General features: G+C 37.9%; 1 protein-coding gene across 2 annotated transcripts in view; it reads left to right on the top strand.

Moving 5' to 3' along the window:
• The first annotated feature begins 289 nt into the window (after nucleotides 1-289).
• Nucleotides 290-27,000, top strand: part of ago3a (argonaute RISC catalytic component 3a) — a 47,390-nt gene continuing 20,679 nt past the window's right edge. For both annotated transcript variants that reach the window (XM_084385675.1, XM_084385676.1), the window contains exons 1-3: nucleotides 290-1,032; nucleotides 24,032-24,203; nucleotides 24,284-24,404. In XM_084385675.1, coding sequence (XP_084241801.1) covers nucleotides 1,014-1,032; nucleotides 24,032-24,203; nucleotides 24,284-24,404 — 312 coding nt within the window. In that variant the 5' untranslated portion in view covers nucleotides 290-1,013. The remainder of the gene's footprint in view (nucleotides 1,033-24,031; nucleotides 24,204-24,283; nucleotides 24,405-27,000) is intronic.

The following is a 27,000-nucleotide window of genomic DNA, read 5'->3' on the forward strand; positions in this document are numbered from 1 at the left end:
ATAGACAGACAGATAGATAGATAGATAGATAGATAGATAGATAGATAGATAGACGACAGACAGACAGACAGATAGACAGATAGATAGATAGATAGATAGATAGATAGATAGATAGATGAGGCCTAATAAGTTGTTCGCACAAGCTTATGATGATGATGATGATGATGATGATGGTCACTCGGAGGCTGCCTCAAACCCCGCCCCTTCCCTCGCGGACTCGCGCTTCCCCTCGCAGCCAATCAGCGCGCGGCTCTCGCGCCAGGTCCGTGCGTCGCGCTCGCGGACCATCAGACGCTCCATATTTAGCCGTAGCGAGTCTCGCAGAGACTGTCAAGAGAAACCCTGAGAGAGAGTTCAACTCTCAACTTATTTAATGTCACCACTGGCGTAAAACGAAAGGAATATACGCTTTTGGAAGGCCGCTAGCTTCGACCGTGGAAGCCAGTGATGATCGGGGACTTTAAGTTAAGAGAAGACGGCGTTTGACGGGATTTTTTCTCCTCTCAGATGGGAATGTAGCTTAGCTGGTTAGCCTGGCCACTAGCAGTAGCAGGCTAGCGCTGTCGAAGAGAGGAGGCGACATAAGTGGACTTTTACTCGCTATAACGTCATAACACCTCAACAAACCGCCTCAGTCTTTCCAAAGACGCGTTTCTGAAGGCGTCGCGGTTACAGAAACAGCGATTCGGGACTGTATCTGAGCGGGCTGAGGGGAACTTTTCGTTTTAGCTGTCTGGCTAGCTGGCCGTAACGTCAATCTGTCAACCGAACCTGAAATCCCGAACAGATTTTTCGAGCCAGATACTGAAGCACCGAACCTCTCGTCTCTCTCTCGGCCTCCGTTGATATAACGTTACGGGCTTCTGGGGAAAGTGGATTAGGAGCTCGAAACACGGGAGGAGACGCTCGCATTGGGTTAACGGAACCGGTTCGGGGGGCCGTCGGGATCCAAGAAGAGTTTCTGAAGTTCGTCTACTGCGAGCCGGGGACGGAACCGGACAGAGACCTCATGAATGGAAATCGGAACTACAGGTGTGTATGATGTGGGGTCTTTAGCGCACATCTGGATGCTTTTAACGTCATGACAAGGGCTTGAAGGGAACTTTGATTAGGCTAGTTAACCTTATAGCTATATGAGTGTGTGTGTGTGTGTGTGTGTGTGTGTGTGTGTGTATGCTGAGCGTCGTTATGGTTGAGCAGGTGTCTGTATTGTTTTGACAGTTCTTGTGACAGGATGAACTTATTCATTGACTATTAAACCAAATGACGTCTTCAAGAAAATGATTATTTTTTGAGGATGTGACGTTCACGACATTAACTATGAATGGGCCATTGACAAATAAAGCTTCAAAAAAGGTGTTTTTCAAAAAATATTTAAAACTGTTGTAATGCATATTTTTGAGTCATGAACAATGTTGCAACAAGTTTCAGTTGTTAAATAACATTTCAAAGTGTTTAAATTAATTACTTTTCACTGTTTCCATGTCAGGTGGTACAACCAAATTGTTGTCTGTATATATACTGTAGTTGTACCACCTGACATGGAAAGTGTTCCTCTGGATGATGCATCTTCATGTTTACTGTTGCCTTGTCCATGCATCATAATAGAGCCATGTTTGCAGTTGTGCCACCCTCACATTTGAGAATTATACAAATTGCTGTACAATTTTTATTTATTTATTTATTATCTCAACAGCTTTGAAATTACTGATATTTATAAAATTTGTTTAGGTTTCAAACCTAAAATTATGACATTTAATTTGGAGGGTTTAAGATAACAGAACAATAATGGGCTGTTTAAATGTACTAAAAATGTATTCAAACTAAATGAGTTTTATAGAATAACGTGACGTATGTCATGAATTTATAAAATTATTTTAAAAGCAAATAATGCACTTGGACTCAAAAATATGCACGTCATGTCATTGACCCGGATATGTTTGCCTTATGATTGACAGTTACTTGACTTTATGGTCGAAACGATTCATAAATTGGTCTGAATGATTCATTAGGTGATTTGCTGTGAATTTGAATGATTTTGATAAATATTTAGACTAGAGACTGAGACTGAATATAAGGGTGAGACTGATTGCTTTGACTAGAGTTTTAACTTTTAACTTAACACAAGAAACTAATTAACATACTTTTTATTAAATAGCCATTCTTTCTCAAATAAATAAGTGCTGTAGCTTAACTAGACGGCCAGTTAGAGAAAGAGAAAATTCATTAGAAAAAATACTTTGCGAGACCAATTGAATTGTAAAGCAACTTTGCACAATTATAATATCATGACTCATAACAACAATGCTACTACTTCTATTAGGAGTAATTAGCTTATGAATTTTTCTCAGCATTTCTTTTTGTACTAATTATCTTATTATTAATATAGTTTTGTTTTTGTTATGACCTAATGAACATTTTGCCATAGCCTAATTGTGTCAAAAAGCTATAAAAAAAATCATTTTAATTGAGCAAGGTTGTCAGACACTTAATACTATTGGTCATAAAAAGTCAGTATGGGTCAATTTCTACTTTTAAGTGTAATAAAAAGATTTATCGAGTTCTCGTTAGGAGGACTCAAGATTGTTCCTTTGAAAAACAATATTACTGAGTACATGACATCTTGTTGTAGTGTGGTTTAGATCAGAGCAATTATCTCATTGTGCCTCATCGTGGGCATTTTAAAGGCTGACTATGAGAGTATGAGTCATTTTGCGATGTGAAGAAGCATTGCTCAGACATGATGCAACGAGCTGTAAGAGGGTTAGAGTCGGGTCGGGTTGGTGACCTCTCGAAGCCTTGCTGACCACAAGGTCAGAAGTTCATTACTGGCATAACCAGCAACATTTTGATTTCCCTTTTTAAGTCACATATTCCTGTTTGCTTGTGGCTGTTTTCTTGAATTATACGTGTTCTGTGTTGACTAAGGCGATATGTCAGAAGTCTCTGGTGGTCCCCATTATCTCATCACCTGTGAAATACCCCCATGTGAAGGGGCTTTGTGAGCTTGAGCATTGGATTTTCCCTTAAAACACACTAATTTGTTCTATAGACTTATGCGCCAGAGAAATAGCATCCTTAGGATATTGTCTTTGAACTTCGCTCTGTATCAATGGCATCGCTGTCGAGGAGTAATTAGCTGGTGAATGGATTTGCTTATTGTAGAGTTAACGAAAGTTATCACAAGCATTGTAATGTTTAAAGCGGATTTTAAAAAGGGCAGTTCATTCATAAATACGTAAGATCGCTGTGGAAATACAAACCGGAAGACAAAAGACAGCGAGCGCAGCGCTGAAAAGGGGCGGAGCTACATAAGGTCTATACTAGGGCTGGGTATTGACACACATTTCACAGTTCGATTCGATTTTGATTCACAAGCTTGCAATTCGATTCGATTTCGATTCAATATTGATTATTTTGGATATCAGGTGCAATACATGGCAAATTTTCTCAAGGAAAACATCTCTTAACTAATGCTGTAAACTGTGGGAGTCAGTTGTAGCCTATAGGCTTCATTCGCCTACTATAATATTGAAGGTAAAAAATAACTGATTTGTATACAAACACTTAAATTACACTTTTATTTATTTTTATAATAATAAAGTTATATGAAATATAAACATTTAAATGGTGGCTGTCATAAAAACCTGCCAGATTTATTCAAACACGCATTCAAAATTGAAGAACATAAAAAATTATAATGAATATGTAATATGGTGCATATATTTAGCAAAATGCTCCTCTCTAGAGTTAATTTTTCTAGCTGCCTGGCGAGTTTATGGTCCCTGGATATGTTTTTTCTGAGGTAAATGTGACGTTACATGACATTGTTTACAAGCTGTTTTACTGACGTCTTTCCACGGTTGAAACACTGATTGAGCGACTCCATGTCACATGATACGGACTTCGATAAGTTGTACTCTACCTTTTAACACACTTTCAGATGCTCATTCATGTTTATTTTGCGCTGTAACTGGTGTTATTAAGGCGGAAGAGAAGATCATGTGCTTCTCTAGAGCTGAGCCGGAGCGATCTCACGCCACAGCGCCGAAACGGTATTTATGTTTTTGAATTTCGTACGAAAATGGACGTAATTTGAAATCTGAGACTTTGTTTCATAATAGTAACAAAGCACAAAGATTATTGTGATTTATTGGATGGGATGCGCTACAATGTTACATTCATTCATCAACTAAAAACAGGATGACTAATCGATTCTTGGGATTTAAGAATCGATATCGGGTCGTAAAAATGAGAATGATTAAAATCGAGAAATCGATATCTTTTACCCAGCCCTAGTCTATACTGATTGTGAGAAATCATGCTTTTTCAAGATTGTTTAAAAATAGTGGTTTTTGCAACATAATTGGCAGCCTAAAAAAATGCATGATTGTGTCCCTGTGAGTCTGTGCATCGTTGCTGGCGGGAACAAAGTGTCCAGTGACCGTGAAGAGATCTAACCTGTGCGCTTTTATTAGGTTTGATGCTTAATATGGCATGGAGGTGTTTAATTATACCAGATGTTTCCTGTTGCCAGCGTGAAGAGGGCCACTGCCGAGGGGAAGCCCCGGTCGTGTTTCATTTCGAGGTAATGCTACAGGTGGGTGGGTACAGGACAAAATGATGTCGTTTTCCCGCACAGGATGAATAAACCCGAACCTTTTGAGAACATGTTGTCACGATTGCTTCAGCGCTTTATGATCAAGGTGTCCAGGTTTTCCCAGTGGTTTGTGCGGTTGCATTGAGTTCTGATTGTCGCTGTTTGTTTGATGGCAGTGCCAAAGCAGAGGAAGAGTTACGTCCTTCGCTCTTCATCTCATTCTAAGAGTTTTCAACAATAGCCCCTTTCTCTCCTCCAGTCGCCCGTAAGCGGATGACATACTATGGGTGGTTTCTATGGTGAGTGCAGTTTGACTTGCACTGGTATTGTGGATGAGAGGGTGTCACAGGCTGCTAGTAAAGTGAAGGTTTTTTTGGGTGATGGTAAAATTGTCTGGGTGCCGCCAGACCGGTGCTGTCTGTCACAATATCTATTCGCTTTTACATTACTCAAAAAGGGTGATTTTGAACCATAATTTCAACCTAGTTTCACTGTCATTGTACACTGAATGATTTAAGATGCAGTCAGCATTGAATCAAACACTGAACCCTTTTAAGGCAATTTTGTGTGGGATTTATTTGATTTATCTGAAATTGCTTGTATATTTCACAAGTAGCACTTTGAATTCAACATGAAATTTTGGATTAGACACTGAAATAGTGTTTTTTTCTTCAATAATTTTGTTTTGTTTACCACATCGAAAAGTGTAGCTAATTGGATTATGGATAATGCAATTATGTAAAACACAGTTAAACTAGGGATGCACGATATATCGGCCACTATATCGGTATCGGCCGATTATATGTACATTTTTAATGTTATCGTTATCGGCCTGATAAGAAAATGTCCGATATATATTAAAGCCGATAAATTATGTATTCTTTCCTTCAGCTGAGACACTTCAGATATGTGCTGTTCAACATGATGGTTTTGAATTGCTTGAAATATGATTGGGGTCACTTAAAAAAATAGAAAAATACAGTTAAGTGCAACATGTGCAGCACAAGTCTGTCACGTCGGCTATATAAAATGATTTATAATGGTGTGTTTGGACGTAGATTATAATAATTTTGTAATAACGCTCTCAAAAATTACATAATAACTTGGATTTAGATTTATCGGCCAATATATCGTTATCGGCTTTCAGATATAAAGAATTATCGGTTATCGGTATCGGCCCAAATTTTCATATCGGTGCATCCCTAAGTAAAACGTCTAGTTAACAATAATCAAAGCATGTTTTAAATATTCCTCTAAATTAACATTTAGTTCTCATTTCTTAAAAGTAACTTAATATTCAAACGGGCTTCTTGCATTTATTATTTTACTTCTGCTATCATTCAATGCAGTATCATGAGCTGTTTACCTTCAGAAGTTATTGAAGAATGATTTTATTGTTATTGTGTGAAGAAGCATAAATAGGACAATAAATACATTTTGGTTATCAACTTATCGCTCTGTTTATGCTTTTTGTCATCTCTGAATATTGGTTTTTAAGCCATTTAAAAGTGATCAGTACATCTCATTTTTAGGAAACGCAATAGCCAAATAAAAAGCACTTAAAATCATTGAATATGGAGGATATTGCTTGGTTTAATATTGACCAGCCCTGTTCGCCACGTGCACTGCACAGTCACTATGACCCATCACAGCTCAAGAATGTGATCCCTTTCGTTTTCAGTGTTGAGACACAGCAACGCATTGTGCTCCGCATCACGGGTGAATATGCTGCTTGAAAGTGTGTAAGCCATAAATTGTGTAAGTAAAAAAAGGTGGTCGAGGAGGAGGTTTGCGGACCCTCTGGAGTGGGTTGTCGGCCTGGGGAATGTTTTCATGGTAGTTGCGTATGGGAGCTTAGCAATCTCTCTGTGTACATGAGGCCCTCTTTGGCTTTTAGGCCCTTTTTTTCCCTTTGAAGGTTAGTTGGGGGAAGGCAAAGGCGATCTGAGGGAATTTAAACTATGAGAGGTAGACATGGGGGGAAAGAGCTTGACCTAGGTTACGTCTCCGAGTCCCACTCTGAACTATAACTTTTCAGATGTCTCCGTAATTGCAACCTTTCTGCTTATTTTTCTCACTGTGCTCGTAAACAAATTAAGCCCCGTTCACACCGCCAGCGACACAAAGCGACATGATCCCATTCATTTCTATGGAGCGCTGGCTAGGGCTGTCACTTTACGTTCGAAAATCAATCGCACAATCGATCGGACCAACCAACACAAGTTTTGAAAACAAAAATAGGGAATCGATTTTAACGTTTTTCTCAGAGAACGTCCAGCTCGTCACGATACGCCCGCAGCGAACGCGCGTCACACAGCAACTGCAGGCTCTGACAAACACACATAACAGCAAATTATACTTCTGCATAATGTGTTTCTTTTTGCAACAAAACTGTGAATTCTGCCGGTATTCAGAAAGTCTCATGCATACAGATACAGTGCATACAGTGACAGCCCTAGCGCTGGCGACAGTGACGGTTGGCGTCAGAATGTGGGCGTGTCAAGCGGCGCGAGACGCACGTCAAAACAGTTCAGAAATTTCAACTTTATGCAAATGAGAAGCGATTTTCGCGAGCGACAACCAATAGGAAAGAGGACTCTCAGTGGAGCTCACGTCACCGTCTCGAGTGCAGGCAAGAGAAGAGTTCGAGGGCGATTTCACTGTTTTATATGATTTGACGGTAACCACATACATGGATATAATAAAATGATGCATGGAAAAGAGTTTAATTCACACATTTAGTTCGAGTGTTGTAATTTTATGATGCAAGTTAAGCGCTGCTGCAGTTCATTTTACAGTTTCCCCTGCATTATGTTGACCATTAGTGACAAGAAAATTGATTATTTGTCAAATTCGAATGACGTTTTAGTAATTTCTGACAGTATGAGATCATTTGTTGATTGATCGATCATTAATCTAGTAGGCTAAATGATTTAATCCACTGGTAATATAAAAACACTCTTTTTTTTTTTTTTAGCCTAATTCCTAGTCAAATTAAAATGATATAGTTGTATATATCACTTGCGATGGTATTTTGTATAGATATGGCCAGACGTGCAGTCTACCAATAACATTAGAGCGACAGCACTACAAACGCCCACAAGCGACTTCACAGTACAGGGACTAGCGACATACGGACTAGCGGTGTGAACGGGTCTTTAGCCTGTTAATTACACAGAGAGCCTTTCACCTAGGCTAGCTGTGGTGGAGTCTCAACCCAGAATAGATCTTATTCATCAGCCGCACTCTTGGTGTGGTCGGGGTTCAGGCTGTTTTCCTCTGCCATGTAGACCTACCTCGGCAAACACCGGCCAACCTCTGTCCCTGCAGACCCCGGACCCCCTGTTTCGCCAACCTTCATTTACCTGAGCTTAATGTTAGCCTAGATGTTGACTTGTGAGTGTGAGTTTGTGTGTGTGTGTGTGTGTGAACCAAATCAATTGTAAAGCATTCGGAGCGGTCACTGAGTTCATTTGACTTGCTTGCTGAACTGCAGGTTATTGCTTTCATCATGTTTGATTTGAAATAGCTGTTGCTGTGGTGTATTACTTTAAGATTGTGAGGCTTAAATCAGTGTGTTAAGTCTCTATAAAATCCGTTTCTCTCAATTCTGTATTATTGATTTAATACATTTTATTAATCAAAACGTATGCCTAATCAATTGAATTCTTTATACTATACTTTAAACTATATAAATGAATTATTAAATTAATGCTTTGTCTGCGTTCATGCGTTTATCGCTAAAAATGGTGGTAGTCAAATTTAATCAAACATTGATTTTTCAGCTACTTTTGATTTATTAATCCAAAGTTTGCCAAATTCTGTGACGTTCCACAGCTGTGCAGTTCAGACAGGCCGTGCAAAACAAAAAAAACCTGGCAAAATGTTCTGACCATGTGCTAATCTCTGGATTACTGTGTCTTTCAAAGGTTACATCTTTACCCTAGCAAGTGTTGAGAGCTGTTTGGTGACAGTTACTCTGCCGACCGGTTTGCCAACTGGACACACGCAAAGACATACACGCTTCCCGTCGTGTTCTGTCACTCGATGCGTCTGAACCCGGTGCCGTGACTGACGCCATTGTGTCCTGCCGCTGAGCACTCGGCCTTTTCCCACAACCCAAGCCTCTGTGGATTAGGGCCACAACAGCTGTATTGTGTGTGTGTGTGTGTGTGTGTGTGTGTGTGATTCTGTAGTTTGCTAAAGAGGTAGAGAGCTCAGAATACAGTAGTGCATTTATCGCTGGACATCTGGAAACTGACCAGGTTGGCTAGTCAGTAGTTAGTTGTGAATTTCTCCGGGCAACCTTTGCTCAGCCTGTATTTATTTTCAAAGCCAAAGCAAAACAGTTCAGATTTCTCATGATTGGGGGTTAGTGTTATTTTAGGATTATTTATGTACTATTTTAGTATTTATTATTTTAATTAGTTGTTATTATTTTAAAAGAATCAGAATCAATCATTTTGTTTTAGTTATTTCATTATGTGCTTTTGTAATTTTTATTTGGTAAATATATACATGCGTATAGCTTTCATATATTTTTAGTTCTTAAACTTATGTTTTTTCAACTCCACAAAATCATTTTTATATTATTATTTTTCATTTTTGTGTGACAATTGTGCTTGAAACCTCTTTATTAAGGGTGCATTTGAGGCTTACACAAATAACCAATATTTCAACACCGTGATCAGCTAATATTAATCTGATTTCTGTCACTTTTAATGAGCATTTAATCACCAAGATTGAGCATTTACGAAAAAAAGATTCACATGAATAGTTATACAACACTGAACGGTGCTTCTGTCTGAATTGATCAAAGAATGCGTGTTTAATAATTGGATTAATAGGATAATATTGTGTTTTCTTTCCATAATAGGATTTTATTTTCAGCTAATTTTTTCTTTTGCTAAGCTTTAGCCTTGAGCTCACAGCTGATTCGTCCGGTTATTGGACGTTGAGAATGACGTGCTTCCAACCAGAGCTGACGCCGACCGCTTCTAGTGTAGACACAGTGTTACCTTGCAATCAGCCAGTCGCTGTTGCTGTCCGTGCTCACAGTGTTCTCCACAGTGTGAATGAGCTCTCGCATTAATGATTCAGAGGACCGCCTGCACAGAGCAGCTCGGCTGAATGATGAATTGCTCTTAATCACTCTTGCGCTCTCCTTTTAGGGCTATTAATATTTTTCTGTCATTGCTTGTTTGATCGTTGTCCTCCTAAAATTACAGGCTGTATCTGATGCTTTAAATGTCTGTCTCCATGGTCACCACATGGTCACTTCTTGCCCGCTTTAGTCCCTGTTTATGGGTCACCTGAGGACAGTGAAGGTTTTGCCAGTAAGGAGCACAGATTGGAGTAATCTAATGGCTCCGGTGGCGGCTTTCTCCTCTCTCATTAGGATGTTGTGGGCTTCTGTATTGTTACATCGAGTGTTTTTTGGCCAGGCAAACGAGGCATTTTTAACATGCCAAAAGCAGGCTGTCTCTGCCCAAATATTAGAGGCATTTGGATGACAGGATGTTGAAATCACAGAGTAATTTCCGACAAACTCGTGTTTTTAGAGCATAATGACCTGACGTGATAGTGATCGGCAAATATTTAGGTTTGATATTTTGTCATTGGAGATTTAAAAACAGTATCAAGTTTTCAAGTAAACATACATAAATGAAATTAAACACAAATGTAATGGAGCCGTACAAACATCCTGATTTCGATTCAAACACCCACGCAATCTCATTTCTTAATGACAACGATTCGCGTGTGTCTATTAAACCTCTGACAAAACAAAATCACACCATAACATTCAAATGTGTTTCTGCTGCCGCTGAGCCAGAGAGAGCAGATGTGTATGAAACGGCTTCACAAACTGTCTTTTAAATCACACACTATCATTATTTCTGTTACAAATGTTCATATTATCACAGAAGAACTGGGAAAAAGTTTATAGTTTGGGTATAAACACTGATGTCCACGGTAGCGATTTGAATAGAGTAAATCACCATTAGAAAGCTTCAAATAGTGATTTAATCAATTACATTGAATTGGCACTGAATCATTAATTCAAGAGATTTGTTTAAAAAAAAAAAGCTGATTCACCCAGTTATGAAACGAGAGAAGGGATTCTCTTATGATTGAGTCATCAAAGTATTCATTCAAAACTTTTTTTTTTTTTTTTTTTTGTTATACACTGCAATTCATTCAGAGTAATTAGGCCTGAACGTTTCAAATAGACTGCAGAAAATAACATTTTAGTCAGAATCTCTAGTAAATTACATGTTATGATGTTTAGTTGTCTGTTTTGAATCGTTGGAGAAACAAACTTGAAACGCTTGAAACAAACAAAAATCATGATTCTCAATTTAGCCAGAATCGTGCAGCTCTAAAATGCAACAACAACTTCACATTTTTTACATTTTAAAGTTAAATGCATCAATCTTTCAGAGCAAAAATAACAGATTTTCAGTGACCAAATTTAACAGAGTAAATAAATGTCTTGGCATCATCAAATAGTATATGGACTTGTTACATCCACTGTGCACAAAAGCTTATTTGAGTGACGATTTCTTATGCCAGGCCTTTTCTGATCTCTACACATTTCATTCTTGCTTTCTCTCCCTCCTTTATCTGAGCGGCCTTGGCGCTTGACTATGTTTCCCTTACAAACGGAGATGACGCTGTAGCCCGTGATCGAGCTCGTGAGCTCGTGAGAGAGAGAGAGAGAGAGGTGCACGTATGCTCGTGAGTGGGCGGCGGTGGGAAAATAAGCTCAACCCCGAGACCAGAGTCGAGGAAGTGTGGCGTACTGACTCACTGGTAGAGTACAGTGTGTGTGGTTGCGTGTGCGGAGGATGAAAAGGCCTCGCTGCCGCCTCTTCCACCCACTCCGAGCGTGGCTCACACATTTCCCAAGATACCCGTCACTCCCTCGTGCCTTGCTCTGAATCCAGATGTCCGGTACAGAGCGTGTGTGTAGACCAAGCGTGCCGCACAAGCCCTGAAAAGTGAAGCCAAAATGTCTCGATCGCCCCCCCCCCCGGTGACTGGTCCTAGTATAGGTCATAAGCCCCGCCTCCCCGTGTTATTCAACGGGACTTGAGACCAACTAAACAATTTAATTACACTTCAAATATCTTTTTTCTGACGGTGGTTTCTGTCATTTACTGTAGTTTTTATCACACTGATGTAAATTCAAGGGTTTGTTTTTAAAATAAGTTTGTTTTCAGTTATAAAAACGGTGGTGTGACGTCATGATTGACAGCTGTGATTGACAGGTTCTCTGAGCGAAGTAGTCACTGAAGCACCAACAGACTTTTTTTCGGGATCTTCGGAGGACTGAGGAGATTGGAGCTTTTAAATTTAATATCTAAATTTCTATAATTCATTATTTCACACCGAGAGTGAGGGGGCGGGGCCTTGATTACGCGGCTTTACTTCCTGCTCACTACTGCGCAGGTCTGGTCCCGAGATCGCTACTGCGCAGACTCAAGACTCAAGATGTCAGCGCCATATCGGGACACTGGCGGCTTCACTTCTCACCAATGGAAGAGAGCGAAGGGGCGTCGTCCATATTTTTTTTTACAATCTATGCCAGTGGTTCTCGAACTTTTTAGAGTGGCGCCCCTGATCCTTTTAACTAGGGCTGTAATCTCCCAGTCGATTAGTCGATTATTGGTCGATACGTTCTGGCTCGACCAAAATTCTGATTGGTTCGTTCATTTCATTAGTTTTGCCGCGTTCATTTCATCAGGTGGAAAGCACTAATTGCTAATGGGGGTGTTTTCAGAGCACCCCTGTTTCACAGGTAACAGTCTGTCTTCAGAACACCCCCCTTGTTTTCACTTCTTTTGGATTAGCCCAACCCACTGGAGAAGAGAGACAGACTGAAGAAAGTAGGCTACTAGAAGGTTTGCTGAATTGCTTTATTTCTCAGTTATGCACTTTATTTCGTTTCTGCTCTTGATCTGGTTTGTTTAATAAATATAGTTTTTTTTATTAAAGTGGACGTGCCTTTTTGTGTTTAAGAGTAAAAGCTTTAAGTTAATAGTCTATTCGTGTCTCAGCCGTGAAGCTGAGCTCCTATTGCTGAAATGATAGTGTCTGTCAGTTATTATAATACATATGACAAAAACAATTGTCTAAATTATGTTGCATATTCCTCAAAAGTTCTTGTGGTGATATCACTAGTTCATTACTAGAAACCATAGGCTATGATATTGCGCAGGTGCACGTGATGCAACGCCGTCAGACTCATTTCAGTGCAAAATAATTAGGTCAAAAACGATTTAATATACTGCAAATGGCCTAATAGTTTTTTATGTTTATTTATAATTCATTTAGGCGGACAACAAGGCTACCAAGTACTATGCACAGTGCGCAGCTAATTAATTTAACGTTTTTTTTCTTTTTCTAACGTCATTTTTAGTCAAATTTCAGAACTTCAGTCGACCAAGATTTTCTTTGGTTGATTACAGCCCTATTTTTAACATCCTTCTGCGTACTCCCTCTCTGCAGTCACACCTTTTTCAGTAAGGGACAGTATTTGCCCCCTTAAATAGATTTTTAAATCGACCTTTACAAATACCTTTATAAAAGAAATAATGCTTTAAATAAAACAATGTTGTTTTCGTCAACGATGACGATAACGAAATGATTTCGTTGACGCACCTTTTTTTTATGACGATAACGCGACGATGACTAGCTAAAAATGTCTCTAAGGTGACTAAAACATGACGAGACGTTTTCGAGTTTTCGTTGACGAGACGAGACGGAACGAAAATGATTATAAGTCTGACATTCACAATGCATGTCATTTCTGCCTATTTTGCGTGAAATCTGTCTGTTTTGAGCTATAAAAGTATCAGCAATGCTGCCGCTTCCTATCCTTGTTTTGGGTAGGCTACGCCCACCACCCGGCTGCCGCCATGCCGCGCACCAGATTCCAAAAAACAACAACACACCTGCGGCTACGGCTAGTCACTCACCACACATCTTCGATATGAGAGGCGCCGGACTGGACAAAAGCGAAACGAACTGCGCGAGAGAGACCGAAAGTGCGCGAGAGAGACCGAGTGTGTCCGAGCATTAGTTTAGTAGGCTAATTGGTACAAAGTAATATATAATTATATCTTATATAACTTAGATTATAACATAAATTATAACATAAATTATTATTTAACTAATTATATAATAAAGCCACAATTGCCAAAGTAAGAATGTTTTTATTCCTGGCTTTTTTGGAGTAAAACAGTGATTCCACTGTTACCACTTTATCTGTGTGTAATGTTGTAGTAGCTCAAAGTTTTTTGCTGTTTAAACTGTAAACCATTCCTTTATTACTGTGATTACTGGTGAAAATAGCCAATGTGATGAAATTTTAGAAGAGCATCAATTCATGGAAAAAATATAACTTGAAATATGGGGATAAAAGGTTTCTGCCCAATGCGACAATGAAGTACAGCTTGGCAGCACTGCATCTCCATCAATGAGAAAGTCTAGTTTATTATGCAAAGGTTTTAAGGTTAACTGTTGTTTTATGAATTGCAACACTTGCTACAACCTGTCAAACCTAAGCCCATTTCCAATACTTTTTAACCTACCGGTAAATTAATTTGTGAAAGACTACTTTTTTTTTCTAAAATTGACTAAAAACCTTTTTGCGTTTTCGTCGACTAAAACTATCAAGTTTATAAGTGACTAAAATGTGACAAACTAAAAAGCATTTTCGTCCATAAGACTAAAACTAAAAGGGCTGCCAAAAACAACACTGAAAAAAAAAAAAAAGTTCAATAGAGGAATATGCAGTGATGGTAAAACGAACTGATGCTTTGAAATAATAAATTAAAACCGCCGGTAGGTGGCAGTAAGTCACTGTCTTTAAGAGCGAGTCATCGAGGCATTTAGGGCTGCAACAAACGATTATTTTGATAATCGATTAATCTAACGATTATTAGAATGATTAATCGACTATTCATCGATTATTTCGCCGACTAATCAGTACGTTTGGAACGATTATTCAGCCTTTTCAATTAGTTAAAACACGGAGTTATACATATTCTAACTATAATATAAAAAAAGAAAATCACTTCAGCTTTTGAAATGGTTGTTTTAATGAACTTTGAGCAACTAAACAGGTAATTCTCTTTAAGTTTTCAGATTTCTGTCCAACTCAAATCACACACAAATGCTCTCTAAGCATTGTTTAAATATTCTGTTCTCTTTCAATAGAAAAAAAATAAACAAAAAAAATTATCAGCTGCATTACAGACACACTTAAACTGCAAACAATTATTATAAGAATCTTTTTTTTTAAAAATGTATATGACAATTGAGCTGAGCTGACAGAGACATTCTCATTCACCTTTTAATTTACAGTATAAAAAATTAACTGACATGATATTCTTCATAACATCTCCTTTTGTAAGTCTTCATGAATATGTAACAAAATACAGGCAAGGGATAAGACTGTAATAACGTTACCTAATAGAGCTACAATAATAAAAACAGCCCCGACTCCTTAGCTCGATCAAGCTTTATTCTATGCAAAAATGAATCATCACATTACTGTAATTATATTATTATTGTTAATATTATTGCTATTATTAGTAGTATTGCATTCTCTAAAAAGAGATTTACTGCTAGTTATTTAGCTTCAGCTGGAGAATATTCACCTCTCACCGGCTCGTCTCGTGCCGGGTTTTTCCTCTTTAAGTGTTTTAACATGCATGTTGGGCTCCCGTGAAAAGCAAGTTCTGCCTTGCATGTATTGCATACGACAGCATTCTTGGTTTGCAGTTTTGTGAAACTTTACACACCTTACTAGTTCGGATTCGTTTGCACTCCGTCATAATTCGCGCTGTGTTTTCTTCTACCGGTCCGCAATAGCATTTGTAACGGCTGCATTACACTCTAGCGCTACAGCGCCGTAGCGGTCAAATTGCGATATTGCAGGCCCTTACATTAGGTCACGTGGGATCAAACGACTACTCGACAACAAAGATATTTGTCGACAATTTTTTATTGTCGACGTTGTCGACAATGTCGACTAATCGTTTCAGCCCTAGAGGCATTCATTCATTCAGTAACGAAGCAAGTGGCTGTAATTATGAATGAATCATTGAATCATTGACTCTCACGATTTGTTCATAGCCGCAGATTCGTTCACAAGCACTGCTGTGGCTTTACGTTGGAGCCGTTATTTTGTTGCAAAAAATACTGACAATACTGTTTTTTTGATCATCACTTAATATCAATACCTTTTGTTTGTTGAGCTGTTGTATAAAATCACTGTCACATTTGCAGTCGTGTGGATATTTGTATAATATGTGATCAACATTAAGGAACTCACGCAGGGTATGTATCTGTATCGAAGAGAGTTTGAATATTAAATCGATCTCAGTGCACAGAGTGTCTATATTTGTTCTTCGTGCTAGTAAGTACTAAATCCCCACTTTTACAAAGGCAGGTTACATTGTCGAGAACGCAACCTACAGATATGCACGCTGCTTGTGTGAATGCAGTCAGTTATGACCGCAAAAGATGAGGTAATTTGATCAGGTGTCATGTAGAGATGTGACGGTGATAATATTCTCCCACCGGTTAATCGACTTGTGACAACACCGGTATTACCTTTTTTTTTTACATGCCGTCAATTCATCATTCGTATTGAGTTTGATTGACATGCGATCTGACCAATCAAATTCCACCATTTTTGTGCGACAAAGCAGTCAGAAGAGTTATTGATTTAACTTCGGTGGATTTGAACTTGGCTTTAACTGAGGCAATCTGTCACGACACATTAAAGAGCCAAAAAACGGTAGGCCTATTTTATTTTTGTTTGACTGACCAAATTTGAAAGTTGAGACTTTGTTTCATATTAAATATTACCTGCTCGGTCCTGTCTTTCAGCGCGTTGTCAGTGTCCTCTATTTTAGGTTAAACGTTCAGAATACGATTCCATATAAGGTTATATTTCAGCACTTTGCGAATGGACAGCGACTCTTAGCACGAACGCGTTCTCGCGCATTCATGTTAAGTAAGTGCATTTTTGGGAAACGCGCGGCGAGCGTTCGTAACCTTGCACATAGAGAACGCTCTTAATTAAGAGCTAAGATACATCGTTATCGGGAAACCTGGCCCTGGTATCCGCACTAGCCTGATTTTGTTTCATTAATAAAGTTTGACTAATCGCAGCAGTCTCGCATTCGTTTAGAGCTCGTGTGAATTGCACGTATAAAATGAATTTCACTGCGCTTTATGAAGAGATTTTCTTTTGCGTGAAGAAGCCGTTCGCTGGAGAATTCATGCACACAAGAGATTCATGATTATAAGGCTACCGGTATACTAATCCTCCTGGCGCCGGGTCTGAGTGAGTAGGCCTAATTTACTCTCTTACCTTTGTTCTTTGATTAACATTAATGATGACACTCCATCTGACACACGTCCCATTTTATCACAAATCTCTACATTAATTTATGATATTATTTAAATAATTTGCTCTTATGAGGACACTCGACAAAACGGACATTTTGTCATAATTTGTGTGTGTTATGTTTTGTTCAAGGCCGAAAAGAGAACTCGATACTGACGCGCGTCTTTTCCGAGTGTGTGTGTGCGTGCGCGTGTGTGTGCGCGCGCGTGTGTAATAGGCAGGAATTACAGCGCAGTCTCTTGTTTTGTCGCGCTTTAATGGTTGAGCGTGATCATACAACGCTAGTCAACTAGTGACAGAAAATACGGATACTGCGTAATGCTTAAAAAAAAGAAGTTTTTTTGTGATGAAACCGGTGTTGCGACTGAACACCGTTTAACACCGGTAACACCGACTGTCGTGCCAAGCCTAGTGTCATGTATTTAACGCATTTGACCTGATAGAAATATATGCGCAGTTTTAATGTTATTTTTAAGGTGGGGTAGAATTAAATGAATGGCAAAACTCAGTATTTTGTTCGCATACCCCCTTCTGTCTCCTCACGTACCCCCAGTTTGAGAACCTCTGGTCTATGGTGTAGACATGCACGAGTCTGTGTTCGGCGTAGAATCAAATGGTTATCAGTCTGCTGGAGGCAGAGGGTGATTTCCATGACAAAGACACAATGGTCTGGGGTTTCAGACGCCCCTGTCGGTCTGGCTGCGTGTGAAAGGCTGGGGTCTCTCGGACTGGCCCGTGTCTGCTGGAAGAGGCCCACCAGGTGAAAAAGGGGAACCAGATTCCTGACAGAACAGTGAGCGCACACTTTTAGCTGCCCCGCTTCTGGAAGTATTTTTCCTATTTATGTGCAGTTGAACGTAACCAACCAGATCCGAGATGAAACGCATTTAATTTTTACATTTGATTATTCAGTTTATGTTGTTAAATAACCCTAATGATGTAGGATAACCTGCACCCCGTGGTTTACACTGATGTTAAAATAACACTTCTTATATACAGTAAAACACTGATGTTCACTTTCAGAAGTTTAGGGATGTTTTCTTGCCACAAAAAGAATGTGAAACACATGTAAGTTATATCATTTTACATATATTTTAAAGATAATTTAAGTTTATTTTACACACTTTAATCATTATCGTATCGCATTATTTAATGAGTTATCGCGTATCGCAATTTTCTTCAATGTCGTGCAGCCGTGCATTTAATTACTTTTAATTTTAATTTAATTTAATTTATTACATAAAATACTAAAAAAGTATTTGTTTGAAAATAAGACTAATGCCCTATTCGCACTGGATTAGTATTATCTGGGGACCTCGTGTGATTTAGAAATTACCCCCCGTGTGGCGCATTTGCACGGGATCAGCGAATCCTGTGATTTTACTCGAATTTACTGACTTATCTCCCGGATATGATGTCAATAGGCTATTGCTTGGAAATGTCTTGTCGTTATTATAGGTCTAGCTGAATGATATTATCATAAACAGAAGAATGTTCCTCACCGCATGCTGCTATACATGTCATCTCCATCTAATCACTCTTTTTGTTTTTGCTCTTCTGATGGTTTTCAGCTTTCTCTGTCTGCAGATTGTATAGTTGTATCGTGTGGTGTATAGCGATATGACCAAGCACCCAAAATACTATCAAAACACTCCCAACGCAGCCTTTATTCTTCATGAAAGATGGATTAAAAAAGCGCATAGGAAACAAAAACCTTGAAAAAATTATAAACGACCCCCGCCAAATCACAGAGATGCTGATTCACACGGGACTAATATTATCACAGGACCTCGATGTTCGGCGACATATCGGACCACGTGCGAATAGGGGTTACGGTACTTTATTTCTTTTTATAATCAATATCAATATCAATTTTCTGTAATTGAATAAAAACAATTTAGTATAGACCCCTTTTCAGTTAGTAAACATGGTGAAGTTTTTTGTGGGCGGAGCTTAGATGGAGGCAGAGCGATTCCTCTTATCAACTAGCGTTAGCGAAGCGGCCAGTGGTACTTTATTTATTTTATGAATCAGTATCAAAACTTTATGAATCAGTATCAGTATTCAAGTAATTGAATAAAAACAATTGTTCAGTATACAGGACATTCACTATATACATTTAATTGATTGCATTACAGTGTACTTAAGTTTATTCATTGTATGATTGAAACATTTGACTTTTCACATCAAATGTTTTTGAGTTTCACCAAACTTGCTAATTTATTTATTTAGGAGATCTAAATGTAAATGCATTTTGAATGATTGATGTTTGCGTTGGGTATATCAAGACGAAATGTACACGAATGTTTGCGGTCAGTGGGATTTATGAAAATAACGCTGAAATTATTGGATACAAAATTCATAACTGTTTTCTTTGTGAATATATTGTAAAATGTAATTTATTCCTGTGATCAAAGCTGAATTGTCAGCATCATTACTGCAGTCTTCAGTGTCACATGATCCTTCAGGAATCACTCTAAGATGCTGATTTGCTGATTATTTTCAGTGTTGAAAACAGTTGTGCTGCTGCTTCATATTTATGTGGAAACTGATACATTGTTTCAGTGTTCTTTGATGAATCGAAAGTTCAAAAGAACGTCGTTTATTTGAAATAGAGATCTGACATTATAAATGTTTTTACTGTCACTCTTAACCAATTCAATGCGCCCTTGCTCAATAAATGTATTAATTTCTTTAAAAAACAAAAAACTTTCTGACCTCAAACTTTTGAATGGTAGAGTACATGCATATGAATAATAAAAAATGACAGGGCAACATAAAAGAAGATGAGTAATGGTTATTTTTGTAGCAAACCTCTTCATGTTAGGTTTGTCATGAAGGGTTTGTACGTTATCACTAAAATCAATGAAGGTTTTCTCCCAGAAGCCGGTGTTTGCGCTCATTACACACACCAGATAATGATTCATTCTGACCCTCGCCAGCTTCTGTGAGCGAGTCTTGTTTTTTTTAAACGTGACCCTGCTCTCTTCAGCTCTGAAGACTGGCCTCTTGAGCAGCGGTTATGAGTCAAACCGGGATGAATCACTCTCAGCCCGACACGCGTTTAGCACAGGCGCATCTCAGAGCCCATTTGATGGGTAATGCCGAACTGAACCTTCGCTAAACTTCTGCTGTCTCGTTACCAGAATCTTGTTAGATGCTGCAGAAGCCAGACTGCTTGTGTTCTGACACACTGGGTTGTCATCTTAAAGGCGAAGCGTATAATATCTGCTAGTGGCAGGGGCGGCGCTAGGGCTGGGCTCAGGGGGCTTAAGTATGTTTTTAGTAAAGCCCCGAATATTTTGTTACCTTGTCTTTCTCACATAGAGCAAAACAATTAATCAGAAAAACAAATGTGAATCAGATTACAGCAGCCGCGATGACCTAATCATGAAAAGTGCATATTACAGTTTTATTTATATTTTTCTCTTTGCATTAAAGGAACTTATGACGTGCTTTTGCAGCGTTGAGCATTGTAGCCAATCACAGACATGTCTGTTGAACGCGTCGGCCAATCAGAGGCGTTTAAATGAGTCTCTGTGCTGAAGATGTGTTTTGCACGAGCTCACAGAGTTCTGCACTTTCGCAAACCTGTCATTATTATTGCCAATAAACATAAACTTAAGATGCAAATAAGAGATTCACTGCAATATATTTGTTGTTAGGAAGACTAAAAGTTCAGCGGTCTCGCTCATCAATGTCAAAATTATTAAAGAAGTGAACGAATGCCTGGTAAAATGTAAGTAGATAAACATTTAATATTTGACTGTTTTACAATAGAAATGTTCAACTACCGACAGTATCCGGTGACGCAAATTACTCAACTTTTTTTATTTTTTTATTAAATTTTGCCTTTTTGAATTGAAAATATGCTATAATTTCCTTGATTCATGTAGAGAGAATGCATGCATACTTAAAAATAAAATAATATTTGCAAATGGTTACAATTATTTCACTAATACAATAAGCCTTTCTTTTTCTTTATTCCCTTAAATGATTTTTTTTCCATTCCGGTTTACCAAAAACTCACTTTGTCTGGACAAACAGGAAGTCCTGCTCCAAAGTTACACCATTTGTTGAACCAGAATCGGATCATTTAACCAAACACTCTTGAGTGTTTTTGTATTTTTTATTTTATTTTTTTTATAGCTATAGTCATATATTTTTATTAATATTTTTGAAATATTTTACTATTTTATTTTCAATTTGCACTTTGTGTATTTTATTTTTTATTTTTTATTCTCTCATTCGTTTTAAGACGTTTTAAATCAATTTGTTGTTCTTTTTATTTCTTGCCTCGATTTATTTTTGGTCACTTACGGTGAAGTACATACAATTTCTGCTGTGTGTGAAATATGACTTATAAATAAACTTGTCTGCCTTTTAATTGAGCTTTCATTACTTTTCGACTGTTTGATCTTTCCCTCGCGTCACAATATATTATGTTTATGCTGTGGAATTTTTGGAGAATATATTTGGAAATGCTTTTGGACATTGCTGATCAATGAACATGACAGATTACATGCATGTATCAAAATGAATTGCTAAATGGACCCTTTATGTGATATGCAAATCTATCATGCATATTCAACGCATAATCTGCCTATTAGTCTGTTTGTATCAAGGTTTTGATTTAGTATTGAGGAGTTCAAATTCGAATTATTGTTATTGTGCACATTGAACCTGGCAAAGGGAGAAATCAGGTGCATGCATCACCTTTAAATTTATCTTTAAATGGATGACATCTAACCACTGCCCATGCAGGTGAGAGATGTATTTGAAACAGAAGTGTGTATGGCCGGATGTGTGGGCCATGAGGATCAGTTTACTACAGCTTGATGTCACTGCACAAAAGTGACTTGTGGGTCAGAAATCACATTTCTGAGAATGGCAGCATTGATTCATTGTTTTTTTTCCCCTTCCTCCACGAAGTTGCTGAACTCTGCAAGTGTGCCCTGGGCGTCTCACAGTCAGGGAACCATTAACTGCAATCACTGTCAAACTCCATCATGAAGCTGGTATTACAGTTTCAGCATCTCTCTGTGGGCATCAGCCGGCTGTCGAGGGCAATGGCTTCTTCTTTGTCACTAGCAGACAGCCTTCAGAACTAGTCCCTTTCCCAATTTGTACTGAAATGGTGCCGGTGCTCAGCCAGGGGAACTGTGAAACTCACAACCGAACGTTTCCATTCACTCGAGAGCGGAGCGATGATGTAACTGGCTTGAACTGACTGTAGTCTGTCCATAAATCAACATAATTTATCTCTTACTCATTGTTTTGAGAACTTATTTTAACATAGAATGTGATTTGATTCAGCATCTTTTTTGCCATTACAAGCTAGCTTTGAAAATACATTATTGTTGTTGATATATTATAATAATAAAATTGTTCATTATTATTCATTATTATTATTATTATTATTATTGTACTTGGTAATAAAATATTTGAATTAGTATTGTTTTTACTACTACTATTTTTATACATTTTTAATATAATTTACTAAAAATGTATAATAATAATAATAATAATAATAATAATAATAATAATAATTATTATTATTATTGTTGTTATTATTATTACTTTTAGTATTATTGTTAAATGTATTTATTATTGAATTATTATTAAACTTATTATTATTATTATTATTATTATTATTATTTAAATATATAATACAATTATTCAACTATTTAAATTTAATTTAAAACACATTTTTATTATATTTACTAATTTATATTGAATATTTAAATATTTAGTGTTTATTTATTAGTATCAGGTGATACAGCGTCCAGCAATCGGGGATCGGTGATCGGCCCCAAAAATCCTGATCGGAGAACCCCTATTTAATAATATCATTATTATTTAAAATTTATAATAATTTATTACTATTAGTATTATTGTTACATTTTATTTATTATTGAATTATTATTTAAAGGCAGGGTAGGTAGAAATGGTCTAAAAATTTTATTTTTCAAATTTGTTTAAACTTTATGTACATATCAATACATAATTAAAATGTAAGTACTCTGAAAAAGAAAGTATCAAAATCGAGTGTCTGTAGACCTCTCACGACTGTTTTAAAGACATCTCATTATTTCCATTCACTCCACCCCCTCATTTCTGTGCTTCTTCCAAAGCCACGCCCCCAAAACACATGAACGCGCGACTCCGACCGCTGAGCTAGAGGACGCATTATTTACCTGAGACAAGCGGAGGGGAAGGAGCATGCAGTGACATCATGTCACTTTAGATTGCTCTTTCTCTGCCATTGTTTTGGTATTCCTAGGTTCAGTGCCTTCTTCTTCTTCTTCGATAGATTTTATTGGCAGCTTGCAAACATAGTGCATTACCGCCATCTACTGGACGGAGGTGTGATCAGGTTCCGTGCCTCTCGCACTCCTCAAATCAAACGGTCGCGCGCGCAAGTGGGCAGGTGCTGTGTGGCAAAAGGGTGGTTGCCATGGTTGCGAGAGAGTGACAGTCGCCTAAGCCAATCCTTTGATTCGTCCCGAATCGAAATAATGAGCTGTGTTTAATACAGATTAAACGGTCTAGAGTCACTTGATTTTTATACTCTTTTTTTCAGAGTTCTTACATTTTAATTATGTATTGATATATATAGAAAGTTTTAACAAATTTGGATCTTTAATTTTTAATAAATCCTACCTACCCTGCCTTTAACTATTTAATTTAAAAACAGTCAATTCACACACACACATGCTATTTATATTATATTTAATAATATATATATTGAATATTTAAATATTTAGTGTTTATTTATAATAATTTCTAATGATTTTATTAAAGACCAGTTGAAGAGCCAATGCAAACAAAAATAGAGACGGTGTGTCCATCAGCTGAACGTGTGTTGCATCAGACGCTTGAAGTGCTGATACATTTGTTCATTTATATGATTGTTGTTGTTTTGAAAGCTGTTCTTGATTGAGGACACATCCACCTCGCCTGGCCAGTTACATTACAGTCTTATTCTGTCCTCCTCACTCCAGGAGCCGTTGGGGCCCAGTCCCTGTTCTCCGTGCCACGGAGGCCCGGCTATGGCACCATGGGGAAACCCATCAAGCTGCTGGCCAACTGCTTCCAGGTGGAGATCCCCAAGATGGACGTCTACCTGTATGAGGTGGACATCAAGCCTGAGAAGTGTCCACGCCGTGTGAACAGGTAGGGTGTGTGAGGAATTACTCAAGGTTTATGACTGGCTCTTGTGGACGCCCTCCTGATGAGTGATGTTGTCTCTGCAGGGAAGTTGTGGACTCCATGGTGCAGCACTTTAAGGTCACCATCTTTGGGGATCGAAGGCCAGTTTATGATGGGAAGAAAAGTCTCTACACCGCCAACCCACTACCTGTGGCGCCAGCTGGGGTAAAGAAACACACGCTCTGTTCAAAAGCATAGCACTTAGGCATCATGGGTGCACTCTGTTTGGATGCACCATTTATTCAGTGACATGTTCTGTAGGAAATGTGCACATTAAAATCATCATGATATTCTAGGGCTGGATGATTAATCAAAATAAAACTGAAATCTTGATATGGCTTAGGGTGATTATCCATCTCTGCATCTGCTCTAAGTCAACCATCTTCCCAAACTTGTGATGAGAAGCACTTATCAACATAACAGAAGCTTTAAATCAGGGTTCCCACGGGTCCTTGAAATCCTTGAAAGTTTGTGAATCTGAAAAAATGTTTTCAAGGCCCTGGAAAGTTTTTGAAAATAAACATACATAGAGACAGGTCCTTGAAAGTGCTTGAATTTATTTTGTGCAAGAAGTTTTCTGGAAATAATTCCATATTCACTCCAGTCCCCTAATGTGTTATTTCGCCAACACTTCATGGCCTTTGCATACTAGCTTGCTTGATTTACACTAGTTGAGCGCATTTACGCGTTACGTTACCAGAGTTTTTCCTGCATAGAGAATTATGAGGCGGCCGCCTCTGTCAAATTTTGTGCCGCCTCCGTCTCTCGACAATAAAAAATAACTAGGGAATCACCGAAACCGTGAGGATGATTCTGTTTTATTTCATGTAAAGTAAGTGGTGATTGATAGCCTATAGTTGATAATAATATAGGCCTACCTAATGTAGCCTACTACTAACGGTAACAATGTTGCGCTGTTGAGGCTTGCACAGTTATTTATAACATATTATAGTTAAGGAACAATATATAGCCTAGGCTACACACGACCAGAGAGCTGTTTGCCTGAATGCCATCAAGATTGAAACAGAGATTGATTTCATAACAGTTCAATAAACAAATAGTTAAAATTAAGTCACTTACATTTTAGGCGCAATGACTGTTTTTGTTCTGTTTCAGCAGCGAAAAAGTTCCAAACAAAGATCACAGAACCATAGCGCATCTCACAGCAACACTTGTTTCATTACTGAATGATTCAGCGTTTTGAAAGAATCGGTTGAGTCAAAGATTCAATTACCCATTCATAAACTGCCTCATTCTAAATAAATCAGCCGTTTGAACGAATCGTTTGAATGAATGACTCAACGACTCGCTCATTAAGACGGTCGCCTGCCGCCTCCTACTGGCGGTTTAGTTTCATAAAGTATCATTCTTTTCAACATTCCTTATTTGTATATTCAAAAATATTTAAAATAATCTAATTTAATACAGTTATAATTTTTCAATGTAAATTATTTAATTTGATTGGTAACAGCCTAGTGTCTTTTTTAATTGAATATATTGATCAAATTTAAGAATTTGAAATGAAAGATGGAGCATACATTTAATAAAATTAGGGGGAAAAATGCCCTTAATAAAAGGTACAAAAAATTAGTGTATTCAAACAGTGATGTAATGAAACATTGAAACAACAATGAAATTAAACAATTTAAGTTTGAAGGGAGTAAAGCCTCTGTTTAGGCTATTAAGGAATTATGTAATTTTGCCAAAAGAAGAACTTTTATTTTAAATAAATGTTCATTTTAAATCAGCCTACTTCAGTGTGATATGTTACCATACTATCATGCTTAACACTGAGAATTTGAATAATTGTAATGTAATGATCAGATGCAGATATCTAAATCAAACTGTATTTTTAACAGTGGATTCAGGTGACTCAAAGTGCACCAGATTAATGAATTTATCTTTAAAATGTACAAAATTTTATTACGGGGGGGCATGCCCCCGTACCCCCCTAGAGGTACCAAGCTGTACCCACAAAAACAATGTGGGAAACACAATAGGCTATATGATGATCTACAAAAAATACAATTTTTATTATCTTATTATTAAAATACATTATTAGGATTTTACCACATCCGCCTCATTTTGAGCCAGGAAAAACCCTGAGTTATGTTAAGTGTTTCCCGCATGAGGTACTTAGTGTTGTAAGTTGCCATGAAGTTCACGTGCGCATGAAACTACGATGGTACCTCATCGTTTGTTGTTGGACACAACAAATGTGTCCCCACATTAAGTCCTTGAATTTGAGGGTATTGGACCTGGAAAGTCCTTGAAAGGTCCTTGAATTTGAAGTCAACCAAGGTGTGGGAACCCTGTTTAAAAGTTAGTTCACCCAAAAATGAAAATGATCCCAAGCCACCCCAGGTGAGAGTCAGGGGTCACTTTTCCGCCAGAATTCGACTTGCGTACGGCCGTTACCGGAAATTGGATGGAAATTGGAAATTGCCGTATGGATTACTTTTATGATGGATGGATGCACTTTTTTGGGCTTCAAAATCACAGGTACCATTCACTCCCATATTAATGCTGGGAAGAGCCAGGATAGTTTTTAATATATCTTTGATTGTGTTCGGCTGGAAGAAGAAACTCATATACACCTAGCATGGCTTGAGGGTGAGTAAATTATGGGATCATTTTCATTTTTGGGTGAACTATCCCTTAAGGGGGCTTTCCATCAAAACAAAAATTTGATGGTTTAACGTTTGAAAATGAAGAAATTGCCATAAACAATTATCAAACAATAAATATTAGTATTGTAATA

Source organism: Rutilus rutilus (genome assembly GCF_951802725.1).
Source record: "Rutilus rutilus genome assembly, chromosome: 17".
In the NCBI taxonomy this organism is placed as follows: domain Eukaryota; kingdom Metazoa; phylum Chordata; class Actinopteri; order Cypriniformes; family Leuciscidae; genus Rutilus; species Rutilus rutilus.